The sequence below is a fragment of the Lissotriton helveticus genome, chromosome 7 (assembly GCF_964261635.1).
Source record: "Lissotriton helveticus chromosome 7, aLisHel1.1, whole genome shotgun sequence".
Taxonomy (NCBI): Eukaryota; Metazoa; Chordata; class Amphibia; order Caudata; family Salamandridae; genus Lissotriton; species Lissotriton helveticus.
Genome location: NC_136068.1, coordinates 1,927,502,927 through 1,927,517,538, shown reverse-complemented (window position 1 = coordinate 1,927,517,538; position 14,612 = coordinate 1,927,502,927). Strand labels below are relative to the sequence as shown.

The window sequence follows — 14,612 nt, the reverse complement described above, 5'->3', positions numbered from 1 at the left end:
GAAGAAGCTATATGTTCACACGAGCTCCTCAAGGTTTCACAGAAAGTCCTAGTATTTACAGTCAAGCACTTAAGAGACAACTAGACAACATTCACATGCCAACTGACACTGCCCTGCTCCAGTATGTCGATGATCTACTGATCACAGCCCGTTCTGAACGTGCTTGCGAGCAAGCATCCCTTACAGTCTTGTATTTCCTAGCCGAGATGGGGCACAAGGTGTCCCCTTCTAAGCTTCAATTCTGTGTCCAGCAAGTGGTATACTTAGGACACTTACTGTCCAAGAGGGGTAGGCAGTTGACACCAGACCGTATCCAGTTAATAGCGAGTCTTCCTCAGCCCAAGACCCAGAAGGAGGTACGTGCTTTTATTGGCCTTACTTCTTATTGCAGACAATGGATTCCTCAGTATGCATTTCTAGCCAAACCACTGATACAGTTAACGACACAGGAGGCAGCCGTATCGACTTTTCTCCCTTGGACATCTGAACATACACTTAGTTTCAATGAGTTAAAGAAAGCTTTATGCCAAGCTCCAGTTCTAGCGACACCGAACTACAGTAAGCCTTTTACACTTTTCGTTACTGAACGCGAAGGTACAGCATTATCTGTTCTCACACAAGATCAAGCAGGACAATACAAGCCCTGTGCTTATTTTTCGAGCACATTAGATCCTGTAGCCCAGGCTCTGCCTGCGTGCCTCAAGTCAGTTGCAGCCACAGCACTAGCTATCAGGCAAAGTGATTCCATAGTCTTAGGACATTTCCTGACAGTACAGGTTCCACACTCTGTGGAAGTTCTTTTGAACCGAACACAAACTCAGCACTTGACAATTGCACGTTTAACAGGTTATGAATTGACACTGTTCCAGCCACACATAGAAATCAGACGCTGCAACATCCTGAACCCTGCTACACTGTTACCATCAGTTACTTCGAATTCTGCCACACATGACTGTGTGGAAGTAGTTAACATTACGACAAAGCCAAGACAAGATCTGACAGATATTCCGTTACCAGACCCCGACCTGACACTTTATGTGGATGGTTCATGTATGAGAACAAGTACAGGAGAACTAGTCGCCGCGTATGCAGTGACTACTGACACCGAAGTTATTGAAACACACCGTATTGACACCCTGTCCGCTCAAGCAGCAGAGCTAGTTGCTCTGACACAAGCCTGCGTACACGCCAAGAACTTGAAAGTTAATGTTTACACAGATTCACGCTACGCATTTGGAGTTGTACACGACTTCGGAGTGCTCTGGCAGGAGAGAGGTTTCATGACTTCTCATGGAACCAAGATTCAGCATGGTCTCCTTATTCAAGCTCTGTTAGATGCCATACACTTACCGACATCTATCGCTATCATGAAATGCAAAGCACATACGAAAGTTACTGACATTATTTCCCAAGGTAATGATCTAGCAGATCGCACAGCCAAGCTTACAGCACAGACTCCAGACATTCCAGTTAATCAGACACATACTCCAGATCCGACTACATGTATGACAGTTAAGGACCCTACTCAAGATGTCATAGACATACAGTTACATGCTACTCCCGAAGAAATCAAGAAATGGTCCGAACAAGGAGGGGTCCAGACAGATCAAGGATGGTTAACGAAGGGTAGAGCAACATGGTTTCTCCCCGACTCTATGGTTCAAGTCATTATTAATACCGCACATAGTCCAGCACATTTAGGAGAAAAAGCTATGTTAGACAGTATCCAGAACATTTGGTTCAACAAGCATTTACGAGCTGCAGCCAAGCAGAAAGTCCGTACCTGTATGATATGTTGTCAGTTTAATCCAGGTAAAAGTGTCCCGGTGGAACAAGGTGGATTCCAGCCCCCTGACCACCCTTTTGAAGTCCTCCAGATGGATTATATTCAGATGGAGCGATGTCGAGGTTTCAAGTATGTCCTTGTAGTTGTATGCGCTTTGTCCAGGTGGACAGAAGCATATCCAGTCCCAGATTACACAGCCGCGACCACTGCCAAGCAGTTGGTTCGTGAGTTCTTCCCTCGTTATGGACTCCCTAGAGTCGTATATTCTGATAACGGTCAGCCATTCTCATCTGAACTCATGAAGCACGTTTCCCTTTTGTTGGGGTACCAGTGGAAGTTTCATTGTGTACGCCATCCTGAAGCAGCCGGTCTCGTAGAGAGACATAATCAGACTCTGAAAATCCGTATCGCCAAAGTATGCAAAGAAAAAGGTGTGGACTGGCTAGTAGCTCTGCCAGTCGCTTTATTTTATATGCGCATGGTCGCACATTCCAGATCAGGTCTGTCCCCGTATGAGGTCGTATTCGGCCGCCCCCCTAACATGTGGGGTACTCCTAGACCCCGAAGTATTACCGATGTTTCAAGTAATATGCTGACAGATTACCTAGCTTCCTTGATGTCTGCCCTCAACTCATGTCGTTCACAGGTTGCCGCCGCATTTCCAGACAATACCGAGGTGGCACCGCATGAAATCGTTCCAGGATCCATGGTGTTGGTGAGGAATTTTGACAGATCAAGTCCGCTGGAGCCTCGCTGGAAGGAGCCCCGACAGGTCCTCCTCACCACCCGTACAGCCGTGAAGTTGGAAGGTCGCAAAGGCTGGGTGCACCTTTCTCATATAAAAAAGTTTTATGGACTGAAACCCGTCTTAAAGAACATTTCCCAGGATTTGAAGGATTGCCAAAGCACCATTTTTAAGGACTGTCCCGCAAAAGACAATGTTACTACACCCCCCCTGTTAGAGAAAACTCCGCAACAGGAGTATAAGTTAAAACTCCGGTCTAGTAAAATAAGTCAGTCAGTTTGATTGTCTAAGTCCTCCCCTAGGTGAAACGGTTAGACTGTTTCTGACATGTATAAAATAGACCCCCATAGTGAGAGAGTCAGTCAAAACTCAATCCGATGTATCGTTTTTCTAAGTTTCATATTGTTTCTCAGCATTATGATTTCCTGCACCAGTTATGCATTTTACCTGTATCTTCCAGTTCCTCATGTAAATATGTCTTCTAATGCTACTGTAGAGCACACGTTTAGTGATCTGCCTCCTCATGAACTCTCTTACCGCCTCGCTATGAAAAATAATTCTTTCATCCGCATGTTACATTACTCACATCAGACCAGCAATGCCACTAATTGTTGGGTGTGTGGTCGACTCCCCCCTTTCCAGACACCGAAGGGAGTTCTGCCACTTTTTCCTTATCCATTTTCACATAATGGTTCGTGTGGAGCATGGTCCACGTTAACGTCATCCTCAACAGATATGTCTTTTCTTAACAGTACATGTTTCCCAGACAAGCAAGGTCTCCCCCACAGAACAGGTTTAGATCTAGAAAATGAAGTGTATAATTTAGGTAACTATTCTTCGAATTTCATGGTCCTGAATGTTCAGTCTGATACTACTCTAGACTTACCTGCTATTTCAGTATTACCAGTCAAAGGCGAATTATGTGTCCGAAGTTATGGTTCTGTACATGTAGGACATAGTGATTGTACTACTATTGTCAAGTATAGTGACAGTGGGAAATCTATTTTCAAAGCTTCACGTCATTCTTATTTTATTTGTGGTCAAACTGCATATGTTCGTCTGCCCCTCGATTGGGAGGGAACCTGCTACATTGCCTTCCTACTGCCACCTGTTTTCCTAGCCCCATCTGATTATCACAGAAACACACATCTAGTACACATTAGACATAGAAGGGAGTCCCCAATTGTCGATTATACTGAAACTGCTCTAGAACAATATACAGATTTCAATAGAGGTTTCTTCTTCTTTATAGGACCTATCCAGAATAGTAAACTGATCCGTAGGTTAACAAGAACCCTCGAAGCTGTAGTAAATGAGACTGCCTCTGCTCTAGGTAACTTAACCGAAGAGCAATCTGCTATGAGATTTGTCGTTTTACAGAATCGTCTCGTCCTTGACGTCATACTGGCCGATAGGGGCGGGGCCTGTAGAGTCATCGGATCTAGTTGCTGCATTTTCATTCCAAATAACGCGCCGTCTGTTTATTCAGCTATAACCAGACTCCATAAAATTGCCCATCTGATACACCAAGATCCAGGCACCTGGACATGGTCCGGTTGGTTCTGGAATATAATTTCCGCATGGGGATGGAAAACATTGTCCTTCCTAGGTATTGCAGTAGCGATCATATTCAGCTGCTGTCTCTGTATACAATGTGGCCCTGCGATTTGCGGCATTTGTGCTACCTCTTGTATTCCTAATCCCAAACCCCGTTCTAAATCCCGTTCCAGGATAATTCGAGACGAGCAAATGATACTGTATGAAATGATAGATGGTATCATGAATATTGATGTTTCCTGATGGAAACGTAGTGACAAGGAGGGAATGTGGAAAAGTAAATTTTGCCATGTTCTGTGTCCCTACGTGTCATCCATCATATGTTATGTGTGCATGATTAATATGCATATGTATTCCCTATGTTCGATTCAAGACGCAATTATAGTTGTGTCCACCTCTAGTATGTCAGTTTCCAGTCCTCGTGAATACTACGAATATCAGGCCTATGTAAAGCTACGTTGCCACGTCTCTCAGTGTGCACGTTATTTCATTGTAAAGTCCCCGTTTCTAGGCCTCAAAAGGGCCCGGACATCAGATTCAGCTCCTGTCTCCTGAGCCCTCGCTGAGGAGCCATCCAGCCCCCACCTGTATCCTCGACCCTTCACTTACTTCCTGCCTTGCAGTGCCCGGTTCAGCCTGGCTCTGCCTCTGAGTCTGCCAAGAGTATGTTATAGTTTCAGTTATCAGTTCAGTCCTCCTTCTCTGCATTCCTAAGCTACTGAACTGCATCAATAGTTTCCGTCATTGTCTAGCCTTCACGTCTCCACGTTAGAGAAATACCGCATTTAATGGTCATTTAATATTCTTCATCACGCACTACATGTAGAATAATGCATGGTCCAGTCTTAGTGTCTGTTAGCCTTTCCCCTCCTGACTTCTAGTTTATATCAACATGTTCTCTAAACATCAGATACTAGATACTGCTTAGGTACATGTCGCCCTGACTCTCCAGACTTCAGTCTCTGCTCCTAGCACAGAGTTCATAGCCCCCAGCTTCTCCTAGTGATACGTCATTGCCAGCTTGCGCGCACCACCAGGTTAGAGGTCCCGGCTCCTTAGGTAGCCCCTCCATGTTTCCGCCCCATTCATGACATATTCTGTTACGTTTGCATCACATGTCTATGTATACGCCCTGTTACACCCACTTCACCCCTTATCTCTCGCGACTGCTACGCGTCACACCTATTGCTCCACCCACTGTTACGCCTACTGTAATGTAATGCTATGTGTTTGCGTTATGTATATATGCTCATGTATTGTTATTAAAGATCAGCACGCGCTCATCCTAGATCCAGCCCCGGCAGCTGCCGGGCCACGCTAGCCCAATCCTGTCATTCTATTCCTGTGCAGGTTGTCCTGTTCCTGTCCTTATGCTGTATTAAACCTGCAAGAAACTCCTACTACCTCGAATCTTGACTCTTATTTATTGAGCTATCTGTTATTCATTTATACATTCAAAAATAGGGTATTATTTATTTATTTACCACAAAGGGACGGGAAACAAGACACATCTGCATGTCAACAACCAGCTGTGGTTTCCTTTGGACCGTGCTCGAGACATATTGTGAGCCTCGCTTCTTCTCCTTGCGGCATGCAACATATTTGGGGTGTTTTCGCAGATTCTTGGAACGCTCTTCCGTCTTAGAAGTGTTTTTTACATGTATGAAGTCGAGGAACCGCACTGGGGTTGTGGGATGCACTTCCGCGATGCACGAGGCACTTCCTGTGTTTCTGCACCACGCCTGTGCAGCCGTGCAATCCGGCAGCCTTGCTGCAGGCGCTGTGATCTCCCCACAGAAGCTGTCTGTTCGGGCTTCTGGGGGCTGTGGCTTCACACAGAGGCCGCTCAACGACCACAACAGAGCTCCTATTGCAAGGCATTTTCTGTACACATCACTAAGTGTTCCACCTAAGAATCGTCTCAATAATGCAGCCTTACTATAATAATGTGAGAAAAATGTCACGGACCAAAATATCGACACGGTGAGACTATGTAGGGAAATATAGGTTCTCTCACTTAACTTCATGCATATGTACCTGGCACGCAGGCTACTTGTGGGCTGCGTGGGGGAAGTAGCTTAGAGGGGAAAATAGAAGAAAAAAAATGGATGTCGCCGGTACCTCACCCGTACTCCCGCAGGAACCGCTGCTCAAGCTTCACCCATGGCCCTGCCGGGGTTTGCAAGATTCTACAAGGAAGCTTGCACCACACCGTGGATCTTTGGGTGAAGTTTGTGGGTGGGTACGGCAGGAGTACTGAAATACCTAAAAGGAAACAAGCATTTACAAGTGGGACACGGACAGCGGGAGGGGGGCGGGAACGGGGAGAAGCACACGGACGGGGGGGGGCGGGAACGGACAGGGGGGGTTGGGTAGGCTTCCTCCGTTGGAGGGGGGTGCGGGAAAGCACTCACCTGTACTTCTTCCGGCAGCCGTGGTCGGCATGGAATGAGGCAAACAAACGAATAAAAAAAAAAAACGAAACTCCGCCCACCGCCGCGATGACGACATCGCAGAGGCGGAGACGGAAAAAATTGCGGGAACGCCCACGAATCTGGTCCGGCCATGACAGACAGATCTCTGTTCCAATGGCTAGCCTCCATTTATGGAGCTAGCCAATGGAACAGAGGGCGTATTCAATTCCCCTCATACTGAAAACTAAAGATTTCTCCTGGGGGCGGAGCTAAAGCTCCGTGCCCCAGGCGAAACCTAAAAACGACCTTAACTCTTGCTTGGCACTAGCCAACAGCGGATTTGCTGCAGTTCTCAGCGAAGCATTTAACGTATTCAACAAAGTAGTGTCTACCGCTAGTTGAAGTTCGCCTATTCGTAGCGTACAAGTTTTAAATTGAGTGGCCATTAAGGCCACCATCTGGCCGCGCATTGTTGCTGTGAAGGCTCCCCATACAGAGAAAAGTGCAGTGGTACCCTTGTTGACCAAGCAAAATTATTTGATCCATTTTTTTTATTATATAACAATCATTCCTGGTTGGAGAGAAGGAGATTCATTTGCCACTTGGACTTTTCTCTTCGCTTTTCTTCTATTTCTGTCCTCACACTAGCCACTGAATGATCTGAAAATGAATTTGCCCATATTTGAAAGTCCAGGCACCTAAGAGACAGTGAGATGAGAAAATAATATTTACAGGAGGCAGACTGAAATTGTCAAGAGTAGCAAGTACAAAGGAATTCACGTATTTGGGGATCTACCTAACCACGGATAGAAATCTTTCCAACTGAAGAAACATTCAGCGAGTCATAACAAACTTTGCAGCTGATGCTCTACGGTGGAAAGCCCTTCCCCTCACGATACTTGGCCGTGCTGCAATGTTTAAAATGATTACATTGCCCCGCTTCTTGTATGCCCTCCAAAATGAATATTTCCCTCTTCCTAGACAGACATTTAGGGTGATAGATGCAGAAGTGCGCCCCCTGTTGTGGTTGGGGAAGCAGCCAAGGATAACCCTGAGTACGTTGCAAAGAAACCAGTATAATGTTGGGGTTTCCTTGCCGGACATCTAGGGATACTACTGTGCAGAGCATCTGGCGCCGGTAAATGAATGGCTCCATGCTCCAGCTGATCACCCCCCCTACAGGTTAGAAAGGGACACCATGGCACCACAGTCTTGTTTATTTTCTTTATATGGAGGCTTAGGTAGGAGACGACTACTACCGGCCATGCAAATAACCATAGAAGTATGGGATAGGGTGACAAAGATATTGGGATGGACACGTAAGACGACAAAACAGACACCGATATGGAGCTGTACCTGGTTGAGGGAGCTTCACAAACTCAGGGGCTTTGGAGGTTGGGATGACATCGGAATTTCTACGTTGGGAGACGTTGTGGCGAAGGGGGATCTTAAACCCTTTGGACTCTGGCAACAAAGTATGGGTTGCACCCCACCCACATTTTTAAATACGCGCAATTGCGACATGCACGGAGAGCCGAGAGTTCGCTCTCCTCTCCCCTGCCAGAATATGCCCCGCTGGAGGGTCGCCTACTGCAAGAACAGATACCCAGCAAGATAGTCTCTTTAATGTATAGGACCCTGAACAATAACATGCCAGACAGACTGGGGAAACTGAGAGAAACTTGGGAGCAGAACCTGGGTACGATGGATACAGTAGATTGTGAGGCTGACCTGATGCACCATAGGGAAGTGGCGATTAAATCCCGCCTCCGACTCATCCAATACAAGATACTGCACAGGGTATATTTCGATAGGGTTCGACTACACCGCATGGGCCGGGCCAGTGATTCAAATTGTCTGCGCTGTAGACACAAGCAGGGGGATTTCTATCATATTCTCTGGGACTGCCCCATCACCCACACTTACTGGACACAAGTATTCGGAGAGATGAGGAAGGTGCTAGAAGCCACACTTCCCCTGAATCCTAAATTCAGAGTACTGAGGATAACCAATTATATAGACTTGAGCCGCCCACACCTAATTTTCTCACTGTTGGCCTTAGTGGTGGCAAAGAGAGACGTGGCACAGGCATGGGGGGGGTCAACTCCACCTCAATTAGGAGAATGGAGGAGGGGAATGGGTATGTATATGGCGGCAGAGAGGGTCACATACAAAGCGAGAGGATGCCCCGGAAATTCCGTAGAGTATGGGGGAAATGGAGACGGTACCATGGTCTGGATGGGTGTCTGGGAACTGATTAGCACAATGTGGGTCCTCTTGAATTTCGCTGTGATGGTGCATGGTTGGACATGTGTCTCAGACCCTGGGGGAGTTTCAGTGGCGGAGAAAGAGGACTACCAAAAGCGTCATCTATGACAGAGCTGGAATTCGTTTGGGTGCTTGACATGGAGATGATAAGGTGGGTTGTGGGTGGGGGGTATTCGGGCGCGTGGATAACTACCTGTGACATGCCAGTTGTTTATTTATTGGTTGAAAATGCAAATAAAAATATATTAAAAAAAATAAGAGTAGCAAGATTAGCGTTGAAAAAGTGGTTAACCATCTAATTAGAGTCCCATACTTTTGCTTGTTAGATACTCCGTTTACATTGGCAGATAGTATACGCATTTCAAGACTCCTCTCCCAAGCCTCTTACAGTGAGCTGAAGCCTAGACATAATATGAAATAAATATCTTCCCAACATTACCTTATCATCTATGGTTCTGATCTTTTTTGATAGTGCTCCCCTCCACCAACTCCCCTCCTGCCCCTGGGAAAAGGAGAATTGCACGCAATACTCCTCACCATCCTGGTGGGCGTCTGGATAGACGCCCTTATTGGGTGCCATGTGGCTGCACCCCTTGCTGAACCTCCTGTCCCTCCAACACCTTATCAATCATTGTACTGGATTTCTTATATATAAATATATATATTTCCCCTTCACTAATTGGAGATTCTTTGTAGCAGTTCTTGCATTTCCTCCAAGCTTGTGAACATGTGAAATTTTCCTTTTACTAAGACCCTGAGTTTAGATTGTTGCACAATTGTTGCCTGCGCTCCTTGGGCCTTAAATAAGTATAACAGTTTTACAAATTCCTTCTGGCGGTGTGCTGCTGCTGCGGACATATCGAGGCAGATTCGACGAGTAGATACTCCGCAGCCTTATGGCACTCCTACCAAACGTAGGTTGGAGAGTCGCAATTGATTTTCAAAATCATCCATCTTGTTCTCCAGAGAGGATTTCTCTTTCCTTACTTGATTGGCGTGCTGCTGCAGTGTATTCATTTGATCCTCTACGTGTGATATCCCAGACTCTGCCTCCTGAAATCTGACCTGTATTCTGGCGACTGCTTCCTCTATTTTCATTAAGGGCTGATGCAGGGATGCAATTTCAGTAGCTTGTATTACTCTTAATTCTCTCATTTCATCTAAGATAAGATTTAACATGGTTTTAATGTCCCACTGTGCAACCGTGTCGCTCTCTTGTACCTGATTTGGAGCCTGCTGTTCCACGAATTTCTCTACTGCGGCCTGGGCCTGAACTTGAGGGGCGACGTCCTTGCTTGCTTCTATTGTAGGAGGTTAAGGCTGCAGCTGCGTATCCATAGGGGTATTCTGATTCGCCACTGCTTGTGGCATTCTACTGTCTTTCAAGAGGATCTCATGTTCTATACAAGGAGCGGGAGAGGTATCCCTGATAGAATACTGGCGGACGATCCCTGAGATGTGGTAATTGTTACTTTTGATTTAAAGGCAAAGGGGGATCCGAGTTAGCACACAAAGTGCACCCACAGTGGCAGCTGGGTGCAGGGTGATGTTTTGGCGTCGGGTGCCCAGTTGTTTTCAATGGGAGTTGCCGGTTTTGGATTTTGGCTGCAGGCTAGGTCCAGGAAATCTTTCAGGCGGAACCAACAGCTGAGCAGGTAAATTGGAGGCGCGGGTAAGTAGGTGCAGCCCGGGTTCTCTGCTCCAGGCCACACGATGGCTGGATGCAGGGATGACTTTTGAGGTCAGATTTAATCTTAGCGGGCCCCTCGCAGATGAGGCTGCAGGCGACTTCGGGGTGTCCTGGAGGGGGTGAACCCATGGTGGACTCAGACTCTGGGGCACCTCGCTGGGGCTGGTGTGACACCCGGGTTTGGGCAGTAGGCATGGGGTACAGTGGTGGTTCCAGACGTCCGCTTTCTTTGTCCTCAGCAGGCTCAGAGTTTTTCTTGGCTGTTTCGTTGGAACAGAGCTGCTGTTCACACAAGATCCGGTCTTTGTTGAAGGCAGTCAGTCCTCCCAGGGGTTCTGGAGGTCGCTGGCTGCAGGGCAAGGCGACTTTTGGTGCAGGATCTCTGGAAGACGATTCAGGACTGCCTCTAAAAACTGTATTTAGGGGGCGTTCTGACAAGACGGAAGTCCTCATCTTGGGATCCTCACCCTCCGCCTGGGACGACTCCTGGTGGCCCCCCGCCCTAGGCAGCGCACCCAAACCAACAGACCACGCACGCAACCTGGGCTTCATCCTGGACTCCTCCCTCTCCATGACCAGACAAGTCAACGCCGTCTCCTCATCGTGCTTCAATATCCTACGCATGCTATGCAAGATCTTCCGGTGGATCCCCACCGAGACCAGGAAGACGGTCACCCAGGCCCTCGTCACCAGCCGCCTGGACTACGGCAACTCCCTCTACGCCGGAACCACCGCCAAACTCCAGAAGAGACTCCAGCGGATCCAGAACGCCTCAGCACGACTCATCCTGGACATCCCCCGCCGCAGCCACATCTCCGGACACCTGCACTGGCTCCCGGTCAACAAGCGAATCACCTTCCGTCTCCTCACCCACGCACACAAAGCCCTGCACAACCAAGGCCCAGGATACCTCAACAGCCGCCTCAACTTCTACGCTCCCAAACGCCAGCTTCGATCGACCAGCCACGCCCTCGCCGCCGTCCCCCGCATCCGAAGAGCCACCACAGGTCCTTCTCCTACCTCGCCGCCAAGACCTGGATCTCCCTCCCGACCCACATCCGCCTGACCCAGGACCACCTCGCCTTCAGCAAGCAGCTCAAGACCTGGCTGTTCGAGCAGTAGCGGACCCCCTCTCCCCATGCGCCTTGAGACCCTCCGGGTGAGTAGTGCGCTATACAAATGCTTTGATTGATTGATTTTAGGATTCTCGAGGTCAGTAGCCAATGGGCTACTGACCTTAGGGTGACTACACCCTTGGTGTGCTCACCCCACGTGGGGGAGTGGGCAAATCCCTAATCCTGATTGGAGAGTGCCTGCCATCTGCAAGATGGCAAACACTGAAGAGAAAACCTCACCTTCTCGCCCCATCTGTGGGGTGGGGTTGGAAGAGGTGGACACATCGTCCGGGCTGGCTAATTTTTCACGCCTGTCTTCTTGCCGAAAAGGAGGGGAGACAGGAAGGGGGCTTGCTCCTGATAGCAGGAGAGAATGGGGGTCGTGTTACAAAGGCAGCAATGCCTTTGAGCTCCCCTGCCACAGACGGCTCTTCCTGACCTGGGGGAGGTATGAACACCTCCGCCCAGGAAAAGCTTTGTTTCTGGGCTCAGGGAGCAAAGGCTGCCAACCCAGGGGTCCAGAAACATGGCATGCTGGTCTTTACCAGTCAGGGAACCCACCAGAGGCTGGTCGTTTTTAGGGGGCATCTCTAAGATGCCATATGAGTGCACTGTACAATAAATCCCACACTGGCATCAATGTGGATTTATTATGCTGAGAAGTTGGATACCAAAATTCCCAGAATTCAGTAAAGCCATTGTGGTGCTGTGAAGTTTGTAATGACAAACTCCCAGACCATATACTGTTTAATGGCTTTACTGCACTTACAATGTCTAAGAATAGACTTAGACACTGTAGGGGTACAGTGCTCATGCAACGGTATCCTCACCAGTGGTATAGTGCACCCAGCTAGAGGGGTGTCGTACCTATACAATAGGCAGTGGGTTGTAGGCATGGCACACAGGGATGTGTGCCATGTCAACTCTTCACTTTTCTCTGCAACCAAAACACGCAGCTAGGAAAGACAGTGTGTGTGTTAGGGCACAGGGCCTCTAAGGATGCCCCAAAATATGCTGCAGCCCCTAGAGGCCTTCCCTGTTCACAGTGCCCTTGGTACCCATGATACCTTTTAGAAGTGACGTACATGTGGCCAGAGAGGTGCCAATTGAGGGAACAAGGTACAGTTTTGGGAAAGACCACAGGCCCAGCACATCTGATTGGCAGGGACCCAGGACACATCAAGTCAAAGATCATCAGAAGTCTGGCAGAAAGTGTGTGTGTGTGTGTGGGAGGGGGGTGTTCCTGCAACATAACCCCAGGCCCCTACAAATCTCGATGGAGATTAACAACGTAAAGATGCCCCACAATGTAGACCTCACTGACAGAGTCGAAGGCAGAACTCAAACCCATAAAAGCCAAATACAACTTGCCGCACTTGGCCACAGTGCATTTGGCAATTAACGGATATAGATTTACGGACTGCTGGACTCTATGTATTTATTGTGCTCTATATATTTGATATTTAACTCAGCTAACCCGGGTGACAGAGCAGACCCTTAACGAGCACACTCCTAAGAAATTATTAGAAGGCTTTTGTTCCTTTGGCTTTTGTTTGGGCACTGTGGTAGCTTTTCTGATAACTGATGTTGTAGGACTGTTTTACATATTTGTGTGAGCTGAGATTTTTATTTATAATGTTTTTAAGTATATACTTTGTTTTGCACTGCACACTTTTTATGGCTCATCGAGCCGAAATGAAGTTGATTGATTAACTGACATCTCATGGTATTTCTGCACAAGTCTAGCAACAATAGTTGGGTGGAATATTATCCCTTTTTGCTATTGTCTTCTAATGAATATTGCCTTTCCCACTAACCTCTGGAAGTGTTAGAATCACAATTCGCATTTGTATCCTCAATGTCCATGTCACACAACTCTTCATGCCCCTTAGGTTTCATAGAATACACAGAGCTGGCAATCGGAGGACCTATTGTAGAAAGAAAAATAGACACAATTAATCCAACCACAGCTCCCTGTAAAATATCCAAACACAACAGAGATGTAATCAGGTAGAGAAAGGCGAACATTCATTGTACACTCGACAGAAATTCCCTACAACGAAATTGTAAGACGGACTCCTCTCCACCAAGCAGTAATGGACAAACATGCCTAGCCCTGTGTTATAGTGACTGCAGTTTGCACAAGAAATATTGAGATTGCACACCACAATTCACTTGCCCACAGAACAGTACTTCATCAAACAGTCTGACACTTTAGCTTGAAATACTCAGTGGAGGCCCGAGATCAGTGGTTCTTTCTCACAGACTTTCTGTGGTGATTTACAACAAACACAACAAGAGGTTCTCACCAACCTATCCTTCGTAATGGTCTCTGAACAGACATTACAAAAATGGTTTCTCTCATTTTTTTTTAACACACTTTATTGTTGACTGCAATTTGACATGGTAAAACCCAAAGCAGTTAAAAACGTAAACAGTCCTTTTCTTTTTTCTCCCCAGTCTCAAGTCTATCAGGTCTATCGGGTACAGAAAATCATATCATTTTTGCATGTACAGGTCAGTGTATCCCTTATCGATATAATCAGTATATCGTAAACGTCCCCCGGCCGATCAGTACAGGAGCATTCTATGTACAATCCAACTATCGGCATGATGACGTGGATTATTTTTCAGTAAACAAACCTATTAGAAACCCACCCCAGCCCAACTTAGTCAATCCCACTCCCCACCCACTCCTGGTCAGCCCATCCGGACTTACACTGCCCGTGCGTATAAACTATAGTTTACATAGGACAGATAAAGATCCTCAGTGTCAGTGTAAAGGGTCGTAAACCTCAAGGTATCCGGGGGCGAATGTACCTTACTGGGACCCAGCCGTTAATGTTGGGATGAGGTCAATTGCTTCGAGAGCAATCAATATAGCTTCCCACTCTAGTGCTATAGGGTGTTTACGTAGTCTTCTTTCCTCCTCTTCCGGAGGGCCGCCCCTTCCGCCAGACCCCACTGCACCAAGTCCGCCTGCCACGCAGGAACTGTGGGGGGTCTGGGAGACTTCCACTTCATCGTTATGTCCCTA

General features: G+C 47.4%; 1 protein-coding gene across 3 annotated transcripts in view; it reads right to left on the bottom strand.

The window, feature by feature from the left end:
- Positions 1 to 14,612, bottom strand: part of LOC144770909 (uncharacterized) — a 169,691-nt gene that overhangs the window by 121,018 nt on the left and 34,061 nt on the right. For all 3 annotated transcript variants that reach the window (XM_078655708.1, XM_078655707.1, XM_078655706.1), the window contains exon 5: positions 13,393 to 13,503. In XM_078655708.1, coding sequence (XP_078511834.1) covers positions 13,393 to 13,503 — 111 coding nt within the window. The remainder of the gene's footprint in view (positions 1 to 13,392; positions 13,504 to 14,612) is intronic.